General features: G+C 55.5%; 1 protein-coding gene across 1 annotated transcript in view; it reads left to right on the plus strand.

Annotated features, from left to right (window-relative positions):
* DMRT1 (doublesex and mab-3 related transcription factor 1) overlaps positions 1–5682 on the plus strand; it is a 74357-nt gene extending 68675 nt beyond the window's left edge. The window contains exon 5 of the mRNA XM_075558906.1: positions 5525–5682. Within this exon, the coding sequence (XP_075415021.1) occupies positions 5525–5682 (158 nt within the window). The remainder of the gene's footprint in view (positions 1–5524) is intronic.
* The last annotated feature ends 5484 nt before the right edge of the window (positions 5683–11166 follow it).

Genomic DNA, 11166 nt, shown 5'->3' on the forward strand with positions numbered 1-11166 from the left:
TATACCAGTTCTGCGGAGACATGTCGCCTCACCTGTCATGGAGATGCCCGTTTCATGCAGATATTTTAAAAAAGACTTACCCAAAAAGGCGTCCTACCAGTCTGCCTGCCCCGCTGTGATGTCAGTGCAGGTACCAGCAGGGTCACCCACGGCGGATAACTTTCATTGGAGTCTCCGGACACACGTGGACTTGACACTGCAAAGCCGCCACCGGACACATTCCACATCCCAGCAAAACATCTCCTGACTTGCCCGTCATCGGGAAGGGCCCCAAATCAGGTGTATACCCTGTTAGCTCCTCGATCCTCGTAGCGGTACAGCATTACCTCCCCCCACCCAAAGGATTTCTGGGGACGCTGTGGGTGAGGCCTGGGGCAGCTCCAAGGAGGATGGGCATGTCTGTAAACGCATCCACCGCTCCGAGGATACAGAGACAAAGCTGTCTGCACACCCTTCCTTTACCACTGGGGAAACCGAGACGTGGAGGTGTTTGTTGAGGTGCCAGGCAGCTGATGGAGACCCTGAGAATTGAAAGTGAAAAATCCTCCCCTTCCAGGTGTGAGACCGTGGTTTGAATCCCAGGCGTGAGGCTCATGGCGGCCTTCACGTGCGTATCCGGGAAGTCAGGCGTGTTGCTCTGACCCTGCAGAGCTTCCGGAAAGCCCACAGAGCCCAGCAGCCCAACCACGCTGTCACTGGGGGTCCCCATGAGTCTCGAGGTCCACCTGCGCGTCCCGTCAACCACAACAAAGGCTTTGAAAGGTGGTACGTCCTGGCGCTTGCAGAAGTGCTGAGAGCCGGGGTTGTGGCGGCAGCGCCGATCTAGTATGCCACCCCGAACCTTTGCCGTCTCAGAGAGCCGCACCCTCTGGTGTCCACCGGAGGCTCGGTCATGGCTCGAGGGAATGTGAAGCCCAGAGCTGGCCTCACGCAAAACCCACGCTGCACTTGAGAACTGACGTTGCAGACACGGTTCCAAGGCCGGCAGCTGGGCGGGCGAACCTTCCACAGCGCCTCTCTCTTCTCAGTCCCTGTCATTCCACTTGCGGATAGAATCACCTTTAATTGCTTCCAAGAGGATCTACATTTTCTCTTTTATTTTGTAAACTTCTAGTAAGTAGGGAGAATACTCGAGGGCTGTCCCCCCCCCCGCGCACCCTCCCCCACCTCAGGTGGTGTAGTTATTTCAGTGACAACCACACACTGGCCGTGACTCAGCTACTCATCCCAAGACCCGGTGGCACAAAGACCTCTCTCACTTGATCCCCTGTGCCGAGAGTTCTAGCACAGACTGGCCTTGCCAGGCCACGGAGCAGCAGCCAGCCCGGTGCCGTCACATGTCAGGGAGGGGGTGACAGGAGCCCCTGCTGGGCTAAGAGAGGCCTAATTCGCCACATTTCATGCCTGCTAAGTGGTATTGATCCGACACTGCCGATTGTGTTTCCAAACACTATGGTTACCGAGGGGCAGAAGAGCTAGTGGGTGTCGTGTCCATCAGCTGGTGCAGGGCGACAGCCCAAGGGCCCTCGTCTCTTCTGCCCTCCAGCGCGGACTCTGAGAGGGGCCACCCGGAGCGGGAGGAGGGACCATCGGCACAGATGGTTCCTCCGGCTCTTTGGAGGGTCTTGAGGACATCCCAGGAATCCTTTCTTACTGTCCTTTTTTTTTTTTTTCCCCTCACACATTTTTTCCCTGTTTTCTCCCAGCCCGGGGACCGCAGTATTCCTTCCGCCCCATTGGCCCCCACACATGATTGCCCCGAGCAGTCCGAGGGCTCTGCCGCGCCAGAGATGGAGCGGTCAGAGAGATTTTGCTTTGTTTCTTGAAGAAGTGATTTTGTGTGGTGGCAATCTGTTATAGTCCCACCCCTCCACCTGCACACACACCCCAAAAAAGGATGCTGGGGGTTAGAGAGGGGCATGACGTTCTTTTAAGGTTCCCGTTTATGTCTGAATGAGGGGCAGAACGAGCACGTGTGAGGGACCGTGTGCACACGTGTTCTAACATGATGATGAAAACACCTTTCTGGGCATGCTGCTTCAGGCGGGGGCAGCCGGGGCCCCCACCCCACCTTTCATTGCTGCCCAAGGGGTTGAAAAGGATGCTCCCCCCCTTCTCTCTCTCTCTCTCTCTCTCTTTCTCTCTCTCTCTCCTCACTTGGTAGCATTTTCTTAGATCCCCTGGGAAGGCATTCCTTCGTTTCTACCCTGTATGGGAGCCTGGGCGTGTGATGAGCAAGCAGAATCCCAGCCTGGTTGGCAGGTTGATTCAGAGTTGCCCCTGACACCAGGGCAGTGCCCCTCATCCGGGGACATTCATTTGCCTGCGCAGACCTGCAGCCTCCCAGCCTGTCCCCCCCCCCCCCCAGCCCCAAGCAAGAGGACAGTGCTAACATCTCCCCGGATACAAATAGGGGAAGGGCTGTTGGGGCTTCTCCGGGTCGTTTGTCCTCTGGGGCCATTCGGGAGGGGGTGCCAGGTCAGAGGACTTGGGTCCTTTCCAGAGATTACTACGTGTCACTCCATGGCTGTGCAGGAAGATGGGGCCCGTGGGCTTTCACCAGTGGGGGTGGAGTTTGTTTTAAATGGAACAAGAAGTTGTAGCTCTGGGCAGTCAGGGGCTGCCCACCGAGTCCACTAGGAAGGTCGATTTACGAAGCCTAAAATAAAAGGCTACGTCTGACCTTGAGATTTGCACTTGATTGGGAATTGTTGACGATGATTAGTCTTCACTGTGTCGCCTCCTCTCCCTCCTCCCCAAGACATTCAACTTAGCGGCATTCAAACGGAGGAGTGGGCCCCTGCGAGACAGGATGGAAGGATAGAACGGCTTGTCGACACGAGTCACGGTGGGTGAACACTCCCTGAGGCTCCACAAAACAAACAGCCTGTCAACAGGGGCGAGACACTGAGCCGGGAACACACGGGGACCAGCTCGGGGTTGACGCTTCCAGACTGGTTCGGCTCCTGTCTCTATTTACTTCTCTGGAGTCCAAGTCCTGCGGTCAGGAGGCGCCTTTACGCCCTTTCTCGTCTGGGCAAGGGGCCACATTGGCAGAGGGGGAAAGATTGCCTCTGAGCAGGGGTGATGCCCGAGCCCTCCTCCCCGGGGAGGACGCTCTGTGGGTCAGCTTACTCTCAGGTACTGGTTCAGGAGACACTTCTGCTTGGAACTCAAGGAAACCAAAGGCGGCTTCAGAGGGGGATTTGGTGGGGAGGGTCTCCCAGGTCACTTGCTGACTGAAGTTGGCTTCAGCTTCAGGGGCAGGCCCTGGGGCAGAAAAGGCCTTAAAGCCAGGTGTCCCCTCCTCCTGTGTGTCCGTGTAGCACTGCCTGCTCCTCGGGGTTTCCAGTGGCTGATTGTGGGGACGCTGATCCCCAGGACTTTCTTCTGACGCGCATCTGAGTGGACTGGACCTGTCCGCCTCTGGGTTAACCGCTAAGGCTGATGACCCTTTGCTAGAATTCTCCTGGTAGACTCCTCACCCCTGTCTGTATAGGGCTGCCTGAGAACTGCAAGGGGCTCCGGTATTTCTGCCCCCTTAAATTTGGACAGCAGGCCAAGGGCAGCGTGGGACCTGGGGGAGGGAGCACGGCCAGAGAGGTGGGCTGCCAGGGTCGGACCATTTCGGTCCCCTGTGTGACTTGGGGAGACGCCATCTCTCCATGAATGGTTTCCGGTTGAGATTCCTCATGGAAGTGTGTAGCAGACAGAACCCAACCCTAACCAAGCCTACTGCCATCGCACGGAGGACCACTCTTGAGGCCCGTGTTGCATTTCTGAGGCGGTAAGCCTTATACTGGAGTAGACAGCCTCTTCTTTCTCCCACAGAGCCGATGGTGGGTTTGAACACACCAGCCCCTAACCCTCAGGGCCTTCTGGGCTGCACCAGACTGCTGATCTGGAGTCTATTAGCCGAGTCCTGCCCTGTTCCTTGTTTCTTGTTCATGCGTGTGCGTGCCTTAGAGTACCGGTAAAGGATGATGCAGGGTTTTTTTTTTTTAAGCTTATAAACGAGTATGCTTGCTTTTTAAACAAGTTACTAGAAACTGGACAAATAGCATTCATATGGGGGAAAAAAGAACTGCCTGTTTGGGAATCGTGTGTTGTTTGCAAAATGCATTTACAGTCCTGTTCAGATCATCTTTCTGAGATCTTGAGGGAGCTCTGAACACCTGCCCATCTGCCTGTCTGTCCGTCTCTACGTCACAGTTGAGGGCCAGGGGCTTTTAGCACGATCTGATCCAGGGGAGTGGCTAAAGGAGCCCCTTCCTACTGCCCCCCAACATCTCAGCTCCCTTCTTCGCTCTCTGGGTGGCACTCAGAGCGGTCTTTCCCAGGCCCTGTAACAACAGTAAATAGTGATCTCTTGTATTAAAAAAGAGACTTCTTTTCAAGATGGTAATATACCTTATTAAATTCCAAACATAATAAGTATTGATGGCAAACACGTCAGAAGCCAGCCCGGCTTCCAGGATGATTTAGGGCTGCACAGCCGCCTGGGCGCTCTGCTCCCAGGACATGGTGCTAATTACATCATAGATTGCCCTATTGATGAACACAGACGGAATGAACCCAGGGTTCTAATGTTCCCTTGCACCATTGTTGTTGTACAAGGAGCCTGGCAGATGCTGGCAGTTAGTTACACAAACATTAGTCTTAACGATTGGCCATTTGGAATTGGTGACGAACTACTGCCTGGCCGAGTCCTGAGGCTGAAACCAATCAGGAAGTTAATGAGGAAAGAAATTGCCAGTGGCTCTGCCCTTTAATTACAGCCACGGCCTGTCGAGAAGGGAGTTCTGGGGGTGGGTCCCAGCCCTGCTGAGGTGAACAAGGTCAAGAGACCCTTTTGCTTCCATTTTGGATCTACTGGGGCTCCGAAGGGTGCGAACTTGATCTGTGGGGTTTTCTTTTTTGGCTGGTGCTCCCTACCCTGCAGACCCTTCCCTGGCTTCCCTTCCCTGCTTATTTTTAAAATGATGTATGCAGACCCCTCCCCCCGCCCCTGCCCCATTCCCTGAATGTGTCCCTGCTCCATCCACAAGCACAATGAAGTCCCAGGCTGGGTGCAGAAACACTGAGAGGGAGGTGGGGCGAGGGGGACGCTGCCGGGGCGGGGGCCTTGCCGGAGGAGGGTAACTTGTCAGGGGCCTGCCTGTGAACTAAGTGCTATTAAAGTGGCCGGCTGAGGGCGGGGTGGGGGTGGCCAGTGGAGGTTGGAAGTCACGTTCCCCAAGAGGAAGGCTCGTTTGGTTTGGTTTTGTTTCAAACAAAATTTGGTGGTTGAAAAATCCCACCCTGCACCAACTTGACAGGCTCGACTTGTCCAGGCCAGTGACATCCTCAGGTGAGCAGCCTGGCTCGTGGGTGTACAGGGAACCAGAACTGGGTGACCTGCTCCCCCGCCCCCCCTCCATTTAGCCCTCCAAGCTGGACAGTGTTGGAGATTGACTCCCCCAACCCGCCGCCTTCGTGCGGGGCGGGCGTACATCTAATGCTCCCTCTCTGTTCCCTCCGCCAGTCTTCACGCCGCCCAGCAGCCAGGACTCCGGCTTAGTGTCCCTGTCCAGCAGCTCGCCCCTAAGCAGCGAGAGTACAAAGGGGGTGCTGGAGTGCGAGTCGGCGCCCTCGGAGCCCAGCAGCTTCGCTGTCAGCCGGGTGATGGAGGATGACGAGTGAGTGGCCGTGCACGGCGGTTCCCAGGGCCGCAGGCTGGTTCCCTGTCGCCCTGGGTGTACGTGTGGGTGCTGTCGACAACTTCATGATAAGGTGGTTTAGTTCAGCCTACTGCCCCGCCCCGCCCCCCAAAGGCCAAAACACAGCTTGCCCCAGCCGGGATTTTGCCCATTGACCAGAGTCAAAGTGCTTTGAGCTCCAGAACAGGGTGGGGTGGGGGTGTTCACCAGTCATGCCCTCAAGTACTTTATTTTATGTTTTAATGACCATGGTTTACAAGTAGTTCAAAGAATTCACTCAAGTTAGGCATTGTGTTTTGCATTGAAATGAATAAGGATTCCTTGTTACTTTTTGTTAAAAAAAAATGAAATCTTGGGCACCTTGCGCGCTTCTCAATTTTAGCCCATCAAACTGCGAAACTAAATTCACTCAGGTCTTTCACTCCTGAAAAAAAGTGGTGGTGGGGGGGAGGCACAATTAGTGATTTTTCTAGGATTCTGCAAAAGGCAGGAAAGATAAATGGAAATGCTGGAGAGAGTGAGTGAGTGAGTGAGTGAGTGTGTGTGTGTGTGTGTGTGTGTGTTTGACTGTTAAAATACACACCCCAGCCCAAGTCCACCCTGACAGATGTGATATGTAACTGAAAAATAGCTTTCAGAAAAGAAATCAAAACCCTTTAAGACTAGCTTCTCTCCCCCCACCCCACCCGGCTCCCCCCTTGGAAGCACCCTGTGGAAAACAATACAATTTCAAGTTACCCAGAGTTCCTGGGCTTTTGTTGCTAGAATAACGCAAGGCTTCCATCCCCCATATTCCTTGTACGACAGGGGGGTGGGGGGATGGATGCGATCTCGACAATTTTGTAACCTTAGTTTGTAATCTAAGATAAGTACGCCTTTTAAAAGTTACTACCGATTCCTGAGTTTATTATTTTGTTAAAAATTGCTTGTGGACTGCCTCTGTTATGTAACAAGCCATCCTGAAATGAAACTCGTCTGAAAAAATTCATTGTTCTGTGTCGTTGCAGCTGCGCACCTGAAATAAAAACATTATTGATGACAGAATTTTCGTGTGTGTATATTTGGCGCGCGGTATTAAACAGGGGGGAAAAAGAAATTACTTGTATTTTCTTCGCTCTGTGCTTTGAAAACACCCATTTGATTTCACCCCCATCTGTTGTAATCAATAACCTGACCATCTTGTTTTTTATTAAATGCACTTACTCTTAATTTCACCCACCAGCGATTTTAGAGAGAATAATGTGGAGTTACCTATATAGGTTTGACATTATAAATCACTTCTTGGGGCTGAATCGGATAGCGGTATCGATTGATCCTGATATATCACAGAAATTTACTGTCACTTCTGTTTTCAATTAAAGATACAATCAGTCAGATAATGACTTAATTGGATTTTACAGAAGATTGAGTTTTATTGCGCAGTGCTTTACAGTTTAGTTAAGGAAGAACATTTTATCACACTTGTCAGGCGGCGGCTACAGCAGCCCAGTGCCCTCTGCGGCTGTAGCTATTGTGACGGCGGCTGAGCGGCGGCTGCAGGCAGGCGGGCGGGTGCCCGCAAGGCACCTGGCGCGCCCCAGAGTGGCCATGGCCCAGGCGGGAGTGGCAGGCCACTGTCCTCCACGCGACCTATCCCAAGTCTCTGGATAGGCCTGGCTGGACCAGACGGGCAGGACCCTTGCCCCCAGTTCCCCACCTTCCCTGGAAGAGCCTGCTTGCGCTGGCTGCCCCCCCACTTTTCAGTGCCCTTGCATTTCCGGAAAACCAGGCTAGGCCGGTTCTGCGCTGGACTCCGCTTGTAAGGCGGCGCTTCCGTGGCCCCTTCGTGGGCCAGCTGACTGCGCAGACCCTTTGAGCCCCTTTGAGCCCGGGCCAGCCCTTTGTGGCAGGAGGGTCTGTCCCCACCCAAGACAGTCTAGACCAGGGGGAGCCTGCCGCACCCTGCTGGGCGTCCTCTGTTGACACCCAGGAGGCCTGGCCGGCGGCCTGCGCTCGCCTTAGCCAAGTCTGCTGGCCCTTCTCCTGCGTCTCCCGGGCGCCTGGGCCGGGCTCGCGGACCCGAGTGCGCGCGCGCCCTGCGCACACGGATGTGCAAAGACCAGCGGGCGAGCTGACTGCAGGGACAGCCCTCCCTGCGCCTTACCAGGCTCCCCCGCTGCTGCCGCCGCCGCATGGGGAAACCGAGGCAGCCGCGCAGTGGCTCCTCTCCTGGGCGCTTGACAGCCAGGCACCTGCCACGCCACGTGGGATTCGGGGCAAAAGGAGAACGCAGCTGCCGAGCACTGCGCCCCAAAACTCCATGGCATGCGGGCCCCCGACTCAGCCCAGCTTTGGATGAAAGCCACCACACCCTGGGTGCTACTGTCACCCCCTCCCTCGCGACCCCAAACGCACCCCGCCCGCAGCGCGGATCTCTCCGCATTCCAGGCTGGAGGCTGAAGCGAGGGCGGGACGCGAGAACCTAACCTGCGGACCCGCCCAGTCACCCAGCCCCCGAGCTCCTCCCTGGGACTGCCTCTCCCATCCGGACGCCCGCGGCCTCCCTCCCCGCGCGCAGCCCAGTTGACGGCCTTGTGGACACTCCGGACGTTCACGCACACCTGCCAGGATGAGAGGGCCCCGCTGTTCTGGACGCCCGCGCGCCGCGCCCCATTGCGGGGCTTGAGCTGGAAGCCCGGGATGGGCTGCCGGGCTGTTTCAGGGCACCTGCCCCGCAAATTCTTCCCGGACCCGCTTCCTAAAGAGCGGAGCCGGTGGCGGCTACTCGCGGGTCGCTGGGAGGGGTGACCCTGAAGGCCCCTCCGGTCTGCGCCTCGGGCGGGCGGGCGCTCGAGCCCCGGGGCCTGGCGCGGGGCTGGGAAGGTGGGGGACAGCTGGAAGAAAGCCTGCGAAAAGGAGCCAGGACAAGATCGCGCCACGAGGTCCACCCCGAGACAAGCGCTTGGGAAGACACTTGATTTCCATATCCCTCCACCGTTTCCATGGGAGCCTAACCTCCATTGGAAACCACCAGCCGCTCTGCGGAGCAAGATGAGGCTCACCTTGGAAACCCACCGGAGCGGTTCTGCCTGCCCTGTGGGGTCGCTATGAATCGGAAACGATTTAATGACAGTGAGATTGTTGGGTGGTTTTTTTAAAGTTATAACTGTTTCTGATGGCCTTTTTGGTTTGGTGGTTAAAAAAATCTCAGTGGGGTTCCCTGGTTGCTACCGGAGGCTGAGATGGAGAAAGGGCTGGCCATGTCCCCTTACAGATTCCCCCACAAAGAAAGGAAAACAAACAACCCCATTGGCCATTATGCTGGTCCAGATTCATAGCAACTCCACATCTGCGAATGGGGGACCCTGTAGGGTTTCAGAGGCGCTACAGCTTTGGGAAAACAGACAGCAGGCGTTTTGCTCCCAAGGAATCACTAGTGGATTTGAACTCAGGATCTCACTCTTTGCAAACGAACCCTTAACCACCAGGCTCATTCCCATGAAGATCACAGCCCAGGAGACCCTATGGGTCAGAGCCTGTGTCACATGGGGTTACCAGTGCACCAGATGGCATCCATCAACGGCGGTGGGGGGGGGGGGGAGGAAGGTGGCCCTGAACAGTTGTAAGGTGTAGGCAAGCTCGGATTTCAATTAGGAGGAAGCAAAGGCTATATACACACACACACACACACACACACACACACACCCCGCCAACACACCTACCACAAGAAGCACAAAAGGCGTGGTAGGTCCTCGCCCCTCCCCCCAGAACTCCCCCCATCAGTTCCCCAAGGGGCAAGAACCTGGACTGGGAGGTAGTGGCTGATCTATAGGCCTGGGAACAGGAGAGGCCGGAGAGATCCCCTACATCCTTGGAAAACCAGGCTGATTCCCTCCTTCAGTGTCCCAGCCGCCCCCCATCCCCAATGGAGCCACAAAGTATGGGCACAGTCCTGTGGGCAAGAGGGACCCAGAGCCATTTGGCCTGGGGCCCCAGGCCTTTTGGTCCAATCATCATCTACCCTAAAGGCCTTGCCTCTGGGGACCCAAGCAGCTGAAGCAGAACAAGGGCATTGGTACCACCTCCAGAAATTGCCGCCTGGGTGCCCTCACTTCGCCCCCCCCCTTTCCCTTTGATTCTAGCTGAGGCAGGACGCTGAGTGGCAGACTCAGCCAGCCAGAGACACCCAAGGCTTCAGCTCCCTAGGAGAGCCTTCTTGTCTTTAAAGCAGCCTCCCGGAGGTCAGCCGCCCCAGGGGTGGGGAGAATCCTGCAGTGAAGGGCATTTCCGGGTGCAGTATACAACCAGACCAGTATGAAACTGCCTTTTGATGGGAAGCAGCCACCAGGGCGCTGGGATGAGGGAGGCCAATCTTACTTTTCTGCTGGGGTGGCCATTAGGTGTATATATATACCCACCATGTGCCTGGAGTGCTGGACCCCGTACTCAGGTCACCTTATCTTCGCCTCATCTCTAGGAATCTTGTCCTCACCCTCTCCAGTTAATTGGGGTGTGAGCATACACACCCCACCTAGAAGGGTGCAGTGGATCCAGTCAAGTGGAGCCACATTCCCTGGTAATCCCCACCCGCCTCCCCCCTCCAAGTCTTTGATGCTTTTTCCCAGAAGCCAGCCAGAGCCTGGGCAGGAGCAGGCCGCCCCTCCTAAATGTGATTGGGTCCATATGCTTTCCACATTCATTCCCACCCGGCTTTTCTTCTCTGAGCTAACTGCTACCCCGTTCACGTCACCTGGAAATTTCCTCTGCTATTTTCCAATTAAAAGCTTAATAGCCCTGGAAACGGAGTTCATGTGGTGGGGTTTACCAGAGTCCCTTGTTCTAAAAGGCTTTTTGCTGGGATCCCATTACGTGCTTGAATAAACCCTTTCTGCAAACAGAAATGGGACTACGGGTTGTCAGGTGTTGGGTTACAATAGACTTTGAGGCCGGGGACGTTTCACCAACATAAATACAAACCTGTCCCTGTAGGGAGGTGTTGTCAAATACTGAGCTGTGGCAAGTATTCCCATCAGATAGGAGAAAAGGATTTGGGAGAGACACCAAATGAGGGTTTAGATCACAGCAGCTAATGTGCAATGGGGTGAGAGGGGCTGGGGCCAAAGAATGCCAGAGGTTTGAATGGCAAGGAGATCGGGTGGCTAGGTGACCTGGGCAGGAAAGGGGTCTCCTGGGTAGTGAGAGTGCCCCCAAAAAACCTGGGCGGAGTTCGGTTGCTCCCCCCTTTTAAAAATGCTTGACTCCTAAGTTTCTTATACACCCTCCCTGTCTTTTTCGAGAGCCATTGGTGGGGCCAGGAACCAAAATAAACTGGGCTTTGAAACCACGCCCCCACGCCCCTCGGCCCGCCCTCCTGGAGATTCAGATTTTCAGCAAGGGTGCCAGTCACCCCGGTCCTCTCCGACCCTCCTAACATGAAGCGGCTGGCAGCCAGTTCCCACTTCCCAGCCTGGAGCCACCAGGCTTCGGT

This window comes from Tenrec ecaudatus, chromosome 10 (genome assembly GCF_050624435.1).
Source record: "Tenrec ecaudatus isolate mTenEca1 chromosome 10, mTenEca1.hap1, whole genome shotgun sequence".
Taxonomy (NCBI): domain Eukaryota; kingdom Metazoa; phylum Chordata; class Mammalia; order Afrosoricida; family Tenrecidae; genus Tenrec; species Tenrec ecaudatus.